At 63.5% G+C, this 10520-nt stretch overlaps 2 protein-coding genes across 2 annotated transcripts; both read right to left on the bottom strand.

The window, feature by feature from the left end:
- Window positions 1-662: 662 nt before the first annotated feature.
- On the bottom strand, window positions 663-2777 carry LINJ_30_1340 (conserved hypothetical protein; the record flags this gene model as incomplete). The annotated part of the gene is made up of 1 exon (XM_001466941.1): window positions 663-2777. One exon carries the CDS (start codon window positions 2775-2777, stop codon window positions 663-665), a length of 2115 nt encoding a protein of 704 aa, XP_001466978.1.
- A 1122-nt stretch (window positions 2778-3899) lies between these two features.
- LINJ_30_1330 (conserved hypothetical protein) lies at window positions 3900-9872 on the bottom strand (the record flags this gene model as incomplete). The annotated part of the gene is made up of 1 exon (XM_001466940.1): window positions 3900-9872. The coding sequence occupies one exon, from the start codon at window positions 9870-9872 to the stop codon at window positions 3900-3902; it is 5973 nt and encodes a 1990-aa protein (XP_001466977.1).
- Window positions 9873-10520: the final 648 nt, after the last annotated feature.

Genomic DNA, 10520 nt, shown 5'->3' with positions numbered 1-10520 from the left:
GGAGGAGGGGAGTGAGAATGAGACGTCCGACAGAGGGGAAGAGAAGAGCAGAGACGCGGACACAGAAGAGGACAGATGCTCGCGGCAAGCGGTGCTATGCCTGAAGCGGGTCTCAAGGCATCCACCTATAGGCTACGACAGAGGGAGTGGTGGGACGAGCGATCGGCATCCGCACCTGCGTCGTTGAGGAAACTGCAGGAGATGAGGTGGTGCCAGAGGACCAAACTCAGGTGAAACCTCTCCCTGACGCCTCCCTCTTACACGCATGTACAGAGAGTGGCACACTTACGAAGGCGTTCATCAGAAGCGACACCGCAGCGCCGAGCCTGTGCGCTCGACTCTTCTGGGCTCCTGTGCATCTGTCCCGTATACTAGGTCGCTTTTCTTTTTTTTTCGGGGGCGCATGAGGAGATCCCTCATGCGTCTTTACAGAGGTGAGAATACATCATCATCGTCTTCTCGCCTTTCGCCTCTCTCTCCACATGCGTGTTGGTTGGCCTGCGCCCCTAACCCTTACATGTACATACGCGCAACGCCGCCTTCGCCGCAGGCGCTCTCGCCGATAGGCGCCTCGCATTCTGCAGAAACAGACAGAGACACATGCGTGAGCGGGCGGAAGAAGTGAGGAGAGAGAAGGTCCTCTGTGCATCATCGCATGCGCATCAACTCTCCACTTGCATCATGCGCAATTTTGCCCCCAAGAGCACCGTCTCCAGTAATCCCTGCTCCACATCCCGCCGCTGCTTCGTCAGCACCGACGTCGGTGTCTGCCGCATCATCTCTAGGTGCTCCTCCGCCTGCCGTCGCCGCGCCGCCTCGGCTTCCATGGCATCCTTGTGGAGCAGAGTCTGGTGCTGCTGAAGTAGGAGGTTGCGGTAGCTGTACTGGAGAAGAAGCGAGGAGAGAATGACCTGTTCACGGCACGCCGGTTCGCGGGTTTTGCTGCACGGTGTGAGACCCGTGTCTCGCCCGCACGGAGAGTCAGTGCCTTCGTCAAGCAACCCCATGTCCAGCTCGCTGCCCTCCTCCACGCTCATAATGCTGACGTCAGCATTCGCAGTGCCGCTGGCTGGTCCAGCCTGGCCGGCGCCAACACCACTGGCGTCCACCACGGCAGCCGCGGCGCCGCTCGCCGTCAGCTGCTGCTGAAGTCCGCCGACGCGCTCCAGGGCGGTGGTGAGCTGCTGCCGCAGGTCCTCCCTCTCTCGCTCGACCTGGCGCAGCTGAGCCCGCCACGTATCGTTGGCCGTGGACACGTCGGCGACGGGAGCAACCATGGCGGCTACCTGGCGCTGCAGAATGCCAACCTGCCGCTGCAGGCTGTCGCGCTGCTGCCGGGCCTCATCCAGCTCGTTCTCCAATGCCAGCACGCGGTCAACCGACCCGTTGGAGGCGAAGGAGGTGTTGAGCTGGGCGGCATCATCGCTGCCGAGCCCATGCAGCCGGTCCTGCTCCAGCTCCAGCACCAGCAAACGCGACTGCAGCTCCTCCACCTGCGTCTCCAGCTCTACGCGCGCCTTCATCTGCGCAGCAAGCTTGTCCTCCGCTACCGCGAGTTTCTGCAGTGCCTCGCGTCGCTCCTCTGACTTCACCATGACACCTTCTTCCGCTGTCTTGAGGCGGCGGCGCAACGCCTGCAGTGCCATCTCGTGGGCAGCTGTCGCCTCTTTCAGCGCGGTCACCTGCGTCGACTGCTGCTCCACACGCGCCGTTAGGGCGGCAATGGTCTCGTCCTTCTGCGCACAGCGCCGCTGCCACACAGACAAGATACCACTGCTGCCGCCGGCCCCGGCTTCGCTATCGCCGCCCTCTGTTGCCGCCGCCGCGGACGTGGCAGCTAGCGTGGGTGACATTTTTGCCTGGTCGCCGAGCAGCAGTCGATATTTGCCCTCCGCCATCTCCTTGTCCTCCTTACTCACCTTGTAGGCGTCTTGCAATGCGGCAAGTTGCGCCTTCACCTCGGTTAGCTCCCGTCGTAGTTGGTAGGTGGCGTTGCGGTAGTAGCCCTCATCCTCCTCGCCCGCGGCGGCGGCGTTCGAGCTGGCACCACGGTGGGACAGGGGCGACGGGGAGAAGCCGGTGGCGCCCCGTCTGATCATCGGCGAGGCTGCCGCAAACCCGCTGCTGGCAGGATGCGGGCTCACTGTCTGGCGAAGATGTGCCGACACGCCGGACGGGCCCGGCTCAGATACAGCGGTGGCGTGGTGGCGGGGCTGCAACTGGTAGGCGCGCATTATCTCCTTCACCCAATCCGACAACACCACCTGCTCCTGCCGAGGCAGAGACTTGACCTCGCTCAAGACAGCAGGCACGCCACTGAGAACGACAAGAGCGACAGCGACACCAACCAGTTGCGTGAGTTGCTGCCGCTGCGCCGCTTCTGCTGCGGCAGAACCGTCATCTTCAGCCCCTGGCAAGCCAGCGAGCACCGCCGGATCGAGTCCCTGCGTGACAGGCGTTGAGGATGTTGTGTGCATGGCTTCCTGAGCGTACGCGCGAATGTCGCGGAGGAGCGCGCACATGTTGTGCTTTCGCTGCTGCGCATCCTCCTCCAGCATCGGCCCCGTCAAGAAGACAACCGCGCCCTCCTCGGTGGATTCAGAGCATGTGGACGGGAACGAGTTGGGGGCCACCAGCCGCAGCATCGCAAACAGCGCAATGCCATCGCAGAGCTGCGTAAAGTGCGTGGGGCTGTGGACTGGCAAGTTCGGCTGGACAAGCGGCAGCAGTCGGCGCACGAGCGCCAGCACGGCTGCCTGGCGCTCTTGGCTCGTCATTGTTGAGTACAACAACAACGAAAAGTAAAAAGGTGCCGCTGCGCCGGGGCAATGTGCGCCGCTGTTCGTGAAGATAGAGAAATAGTTGGTGGGGCGAAGGAGGGAGGGGGGATGTGTATCCCCAGGGTGACGACAGCGTCAGATGAGGTGAGAAACGAGGTGATAAGTCGCCTGCACCGACATACGCGCACGCACGCACAAGCTGCGCGAGAAGAGATACGAGACGAAGACGAAGGAAGGCGCGCCAGTCTGAAAGAGGGTGTCTGTACATGCACAGAGAACATAGTGACCAGGTTATGTCTGACGTGGAACAAGTCCAGAAAGAGGATCGTCACACCCTTTTCCTAAGCCCTCTTCCGTCTGCTCCTCAATGGAGGAAGCAGAGAGCATCACCGTGAGACGCACCGAGAGGCTGCGGGATCGAGCAAACGCGTTCCTGCGATGATTCGCGGAGTTGAAGGAAGGCGCACGTGCAGATTTTGATCGAATCGCTTTTTTCGTTTTTTTCAGGGGAGGGGAGGGGGGAGAGACTAGTCGCGTGGCCGAAGGTACACTGAATCTCGCAGCACTGGTAGCAGTCGCAGCAGGGGTTGAAAAGCCCACGCATGTGCCCTTTCGGCGATTGTGTGCACATCACTCTCACCGCGGCCCCCACGCACGCGCACGGGCGCGTAAACCATGTGAGAAGATGAGGTCCAGCAGGAGAGGGCGGGACGGGGCACATGCGAGATGTCGACGGAGGATGGTCGACGACAAGTTAATACAAGAGAAATCGGTTTCGTCATCATACAGGGCGAAGGAGATGAGGGCGCCACAACCGTAACGTCCGTCGCTGCGTGCGTGTGCATCTATACAGAATATTCGATAAGCGCGGTCACGCACACACAAAAAAGAGAGAAACGACAGCGGCGCAGCACCGGATAGCCGTGCACAACGATGTGTATGTGCTCGTCTGAGAATGGAGCCGGTGCCGTCGCCGCTGTCCACAGAGAGGGAGGGGTGGGGATGGGGGGCCAGCTGGGGCGTGGAAGGTCACATGGTGGAGCTCATCGACTTCACCGCCAGCCACCGGCGCCCACCTCTGATTCGAAAAGTCCCCGCCTCCGCCTCTTGAAGCGCACCTCACGAAACCTGCGCACCCATAGGGGAAGCAACGGAAGCCCTGATTGCTGCTTGCACGTCCTCCATGCTCCAGCACGGCGTCGCGGCAAGCACGCGTGCGATGGCGCTGCGACCACGCTGGTTGTCAAACCACAGCGAGGCGATGGCGGTGGCTGCCAGATAGCGGCGGAGATGTGCCTCTGAGTCAGTTGCTGCCACCAGCACCGGAAGCATGTTGTCCCCGACCTGCTTTGCAGGAGAGCCACCACTCGCAGTGGCATCGATCTCGAGCAGAGAGCCGCCCACATCAGCAGCGCGAGAGTGATTCGTGATGTCCCCAAACAAGCGGCGCGGCAGGTGTGCGGCCGCAACGTGGTCCGCGCCGGACGCTCCGCCCAGTGCAGCGCTTGGCGGCTTTCTCTCGGCTGTCACTACGTCGCCAGCTGCGTCACAGGAGGCAGAATCTTCTATGTCGGGCAACGGCTCCTCTCCGAGCCGCGTCATGCCGCGAGCGTAGACGCACGCCTGCTTCGCCCAGTCGACCTCCGTCTTGTTCTCCATATCGATGACATCCTCGCGCAGCATCACTTCCAGGCGAGCACCACCGCGAGAGGTGGGAGGCGGCGCGCCGCCCGTCGCTGTTTGTCGAGCTGTGGTGCGTGGCCGCTTTGAGTTCGGCGGTGGCGATGGGGGCGGGCGCCACTCGATCAGCTGGCTTACTGCTGTGATCCCCATGCCGGCCGCCTTCAGCGTCAGCAACACCCGCGCGTCCTGGCAGAGCGTCGATTTCAGCCCATCGGAAAAGCACACGTTGCGAATGGCGAGGAGGGCAAGAGTGGCTGCGGGGGCATGCAGCGCCGACGCTGGCGTTCCGGCAAGCTCCATTAGGACGCTGAAGAAGTCGGATTGCTGCACAAATGACTTGGCTATGGAGCGGTGCAATGACAGCGCTGCCACGAGGCGTAGCCAGTGCAGCGGCACAGCGAGATCGCGCCCGTGGCGCCGCAGCTCGCGATCGCTCTCCACCACCGCACGTGCGAGGAACTCCACGCCGCGATGCTTCACGAACGCGGAAAGGAAAACGGTACTTGTCGGCGCAGAGGATGGCCCGGCATCTGCAAGGGGTTTAGCGCCGCCAACACCCTCCTGCAACCGCGAGCCACACAGCATTGTGCATACGTCGCAGCCCGCAACACAAACGATGTCACGGTCGGCGGGCTGAGGGGCCTCGCTGCGGGGAGGGGAGCGCAGCGGCGGAGATGCCGAAGAGGCAGCCGTGGCGCATGCGCCGGTGATGGAAGGCGAGCGCTGCTGCGAAGGTGAAGACTTGAGGGCGCGGTGGCGATCTTGCGGCGTTGATGTCGGCGAAAAGGCGCGGCTGCTCGAGCTGGTCCCGGCCGCGGAGTCCGCTCCTACCCAGCGGCTCGGCATGTGAAGCGTCAGCGCCAGGAGGCGGCCAAACAGAGTGCGGCCCAGCGGATCGCCCGTGCTGGCAATCTCGGTGAGGATGCAACGGCGGCCCTCGTGGGTGTCGGCCATTATTCGCAGCGCAAGCACGACGGTGGGCTGCAGCTGATGGACACGCAGCGCGTCACAAAGCGCGGCGCACAGAGTCTGCCGCTGGGCGTCGGTGAGCAGTAGCTGCCGATGCGGGGGGCTGCTCATCTCGTCTTCCACCGCTGGGCTAGAGGCGCGCGCGGCGCCTTCCGCTCTGGTCGCGCCGGTGCAAGAGACCAGACTCGTTAGCAAGGATACCAGCACTTGGAAGTTCTGCAGCTCTCTCACAGTCTGTGCGGCATCGTGCGGCTGATGAGAAAGCCGGCGGTGGGAGCTGTGGCCTCCGTTCTTTGCCGAGCTCGGCCACAGCTGCGCATTCTCCTGTAGACGATCGACGACGTGTCGGAGGGAGGTAAGGCTCTCCTCCAGCCATCCGTCGCCGGAGGTGGCCGCGTGCACGGCTGCGCTTCGCACGCGGCGCAACAGACGACACTGAAGGCCGCTCACGCAGGGGAGCCGCCGCAGCGTGGCGGACGCCGCAAACAGCGCGGCACCGCGGGCTTCCAGCACGCCGAGCTGCTCTGCTGGGCACGCGTCCACGACCGCGGACACAAGCGTCGCCGCCAGGCACCGCGTCCGCTGCGACACATTCGGCGTCATCTCCTGCATGGCACGCAAGGCGCCAGCGCAGATGTCCTCCACCGGACCCGCACAGCCGTGTTTCAAGGGCAGGCCGCCGTGCCCTCGAGTCCCGTCAGAGGCGCCAACCTCAGACTGCGCAGCAGAACCGTACGAACCCGTCAGCCAGGAAGCGCCAACGCGACTAGCCCACTGGATAGCAGCCTGGTAGCTGAACACGAGCGCAGGCGACGGGATCCACGACGGGGGCAGATGCGCCGCATCACCGTCCCCGGCTTCCGGCGCGCGCGCTGCCTGGAAACGCGTAGACAGCAAAGCGATCACATCCCTTGGCGTCGGCAGCATCAGTGCGGCTGCTACGGCATCGCAGAGAAGCCAGGAGCTCAGCAAGGCTGCCGGCACCCCAGCTGCGGCGTCGCACAGCAGCGATTGCAGAGCGCGGAACAGCGTTCCCGTGAAGTTGTACTGGAGCGCAATCTGCTCCGCCGCCGTGATAGCGCGCGTGCACGCATCCTTTGCAACGCCACCGCTGCCCCGACGAAGTACGCTGTGGCCACCCTCGATCGGGTGCTTGAAGGCGCTGCAGATGCGTGTGAGACGCCTGTTATCCGCGGTGATACTCTGTAGGAGTAGCACCCACTGTGCTAACGACGAAGCACCAGCTGGACAGAGAGGAAGCGTGACTGCCTCCTCCACTGCGGCTGCTTCCCTCGTCACGCTGCTCAATGATGCTGGTGATGGCTGCTGAGGTTTGCGGTGCCGCTCGTGCGGGGCGCGGCGGCGCCGAGCCTGAAGGTAGGCCTGCAGGTGCGTGGCCAGCTGCAGCAGTGCGTTCACTGCATAGGCGCTCCCAGTGCTGGTGCTCCGCCTTCCCGACGCAATCGTCAGCAGAAGCTTGCGAGAGAGGGGACTGTCATCGAAGTGGAAGTACTCGTTCAGCAGCTCGGCCGCAGTGGGCAGGCGACGGCGCTGTTGCGACGGAGATGGCGGCTTCCCCTCGCACGATGGCGCTGCGGTCTGTTTCGCTGTCTCTGCGCCGATCAGCAAGTCCACCAGCACCGTCAGCCATTCAGCAGCGGCAGCCGCCTCCCACTGTGCGGCGCGGGGACCGTAGTCCAACACGCACGAGACAGCTGCGCTGGCCAGCGAGGGCATGTGTCTGAGAACCACCAGCACCTCCTCCAGGCGCTGACTCACGTACAACAGAAGACGATACGGCACCGCGCGCACCGGGGGGTGCACGCTGCACTGCGACGCACACGTGAGACTCGGAAGAACTCGAACAAGGTCCTCGATCGCGAAGCCCGAAACGCTCATCGGAACATCTCCGCGGCTGCGCAGATGACCTGCTTGCGCGTGATACTGCAGACACGCGTCCAGCGCCACTAGGGAGCACTCGCCAAGAGAGGTGTACCTTGAGCAGCGCAAATTCAAGGGCACGTGATGCACCGGAGAAGCCGCCCCACTCTCCTGCGCGGCCGTAACATCAGGGTTGTTGACCGCCATGTCGACCAGCAGCGGTATCAGTGACTGGGCAGAAAGCGCCAGTTCAGCCTGAATCGACGCGGCGGCGGCGTTCCCTTCCGCCTGAGCCTTTTCCGTCGGTGCGGGCTTCGCTGTCGAGCTGTCGCGCGCAGCCGCGCCCCAGCGCAGTTCATCCCCCAGCACGGCGGCCACCAGACGGCACCCGAGCACCGCCACCGTCGTCGCGTCGGTCCGCACGCTGCGTAGCGCGTATTCCAGATAGACCTCATCCGAGAGAGCACCATCGATGTTGGTGGGAGTGTCGAGGAGAGCAGATCGGCAGCCCTGCGCGCGCCGGACGGCCATCTGCGCCACCTCAAGGACACGCCCCTGCGAGACCCACACGCGTTGTGCGTGGACTGCGGCGCCAGCATGGATGTTCAGCAGAAAGGAGAGCAAAATCACCCCGATAGAGGGACGTAGCAGCACCGCCGCCTCCTGCGCCTTGCGGGCCGCTGCGTACGGGAGCAACGCGGAGCCAATCGCACTTGGGTAGCTACCGTTGTCGCGGCCCTCTCCACGGCGGAACGAGGAGGGGTCGAGAGAAAGGCCGGCCACCATCGGGTCAACGCCGATGTCGCCGTAACCCAGAGGGCCCACTGTCTCTTGGGTCGATAGCATCGTAGCACTCGTAGTGGCCGCAATGTTCGTGTTCGTCGGTGTGATGGCCGAGACAGTCAGCGAGGAAATTCCTTGCTTGCTGCTGTTGTCGCGCCCTTGTCCAGAGGACGCTCGCTCGCCATCCTTGGCCAGCTCGGTGCGCAGCATGGGCAGCAGCGCCGAGGCAGACACCTCCAGCACGCAGCTATGCGTCTCCTCGCGCAGAGCGTTTACAGAGTGCACATGGCCAATCCAAAGCAGCAGAAGTGTGAACAGGATACGATCGCGGCGGGTCCGCGGAGCTGCCGTCAGGTATCGCCCGAGGCTGCGGCGAAGCATCTCCGGCGTCAGCGCCGCTCCGACAACGGGCGCGTCGGCGACAGTCAAACACCAGAGCCAGTCAAAGGCGGCAAAGAAGTCGTCATGCGAGCGAGACGAAGCGAGGTGCCGCAGTGCCTCCTCGGCCACGGTCAGCGGCACCGCACACGCGAGGCGCTGCGGCTCGGCATCCACCATGTCACTTATGTCGTGCGACGGCGAGGGCGGTGCTGGTGGCTTGTCCGAATCCGCGGCAGGGTTCGCGGCGGGTGGCGAGGGAAATCGCGCTGCATCCCTTGCAAGGGAGACGCCACCTCGAGCAGCAGCAGCGCCACCAGCTTCCTCTGCTTCACCCAGCGGCGCCGCTGCACCGCCGTGGCGGCGCTTTGCAGGTGATCGCAGTCCACGCTCCAAATCATCGAGCGCGCACGGCGTAACAGCACCAGGTGACGGTGACGGCGACGGTGACGCCCTGTGCGCCGGCGCCGCTCCGGTGATGGTGACATTTAAGTCGGAGTCGTCCACAGTGGACTCCCGCGCGTCGCAGCGGCTTTGTGGCGGCATGCCAGGAATGGCGTCACTGCCTGGCGCAGACGTCGCCGCAGAGGATGCGCCGCCGCGCCGAAGCTGATGCTTGCGAAGCCGCTTCGAGGCTTGGTTGAAGAGAGCGATAGCAGCGAATCGGCGAGGTCCCTGCTGCCCCGCGAGGAGCTCTGCCAGTGTGTCGGCGGCGTGCTGCAGCAGCACCCCGTGCCCCTGGATTGCCTCCACGAGGGAGCGGACATGCTGCTGCAGCGGGATCGACTTCCGCAGCTGAGCTAGCGTTGCCTTGTCAAAGCCCCGCTGTGTGCCCTCGCCGCGCGCCCCATCTGCGCCGCCGACCGAGTCACGCCCAAGCGGGAGTGCCAGCAGTTGCTGCAGAAGACTCGCCGTGATGCCGTAGATCTGCGGCGGCGCCATCCGTATCACATCAACAAGCACCTCCAGCATGGGGCCTGCGCGGGCCAAGACCAGCAGACTGTAATACGGGTCGCCGTCTGCGTGGAGCGAGACCATGAGGTCGATGCACTGCGAGATGGACTCGGCGAGGACAAAGCTGAGCTCATCGTTGAGGGCGACGACCGCTGACGGTGATGGCGGTGCCGGGAAGGCGGAGTTGGTCTCATCGCGGTGATGCAGAAACTTGCTCGGGTGCTCGGCGAGGACGCAGCCTCGCCACGCGTCAAGCAGGCGCACGAGCAGGTCGCCTTGTTGCAGCACCGCCGCAATCGACACGCGAGACAGCAGCAGCCGCTTCAGCAGCTCAGCACCTTCCATGACGACGAGTGCATTGTGGTGCGTCAGCTTGGCTGTCAGCTCAGCAAAGAAGGCGAGCCACTTTGCCTGCGTGAAGGACGCCGCCGAAGGAAACGGCATTTTGTGGCGGTGGGAAGAAGGAATGGAGATGAGGGTGGGGGTAGACGTGGGTGGGTGGTGATCCACGTGACCCCTCCCAGCAAGCGTGCCCTTAAATCGGTATAGGCGCGCTGTTTTCTGAGTATGTGCTGTTGTTGTTGCGTTGCTTCACCTCCTCTACGTCTGTGTGCACACGCGCGCGCGAGCGAGACGCCGTTTGATAAAGTTCCTCTATGCGGTGGTGAAAAGGTTTATGGCTCTGCGTGATTACACGTGCGTGTCTGCGTGTGTGTGTGTGTGTGTGTGTGTGGCTGAGACTTCCTCGCAGCCGCGTTGAGGAGGAGGATGGCCTTCAATGGCGCTGCACGTTCTGAGCTGAGCTTCACGTCTATGTGTGTTCAAAGGGCTTATCAAGATCCGTCGACAGTGCAAGCGCGTATGTATGGATGGGGGTAGGGGAAGGAGAAAGGTAGAGTACAAGTAACGCCCAGTCGCCCACGCTATCTGTGTGTGTGTGTGTGTGTGTGTGTGTATGTATGTGCGCGTGGCGAGAGCGCCAGGAAACGAAAAAGAAGATTCCAAAGTGAATACGCAGCCGCGCGCGCTTGCGTCCTCTACGCGCAGCTTCGAACGTGAAAGTGCAGCTGCCTGGCTTCTTTTTGTTGGTGT

The sequence above is a fragment of the Leishmania infantum genome, chromosome 30 (assembly GCF_000002875.2).
Source record: "Leishmania infantum JPCM5 genome chromosome 30".
NCBI classification, from domain to species: domain Eukaryota; phylum Euglenozoa; class Kinetoplastea; order Trypanosomatida; family Trypanosomatidae; genus Leishmania; species Leishmania infantum.
This window is presented reverse-complemented; position numbering and strand designations above follow the sequence as displayed.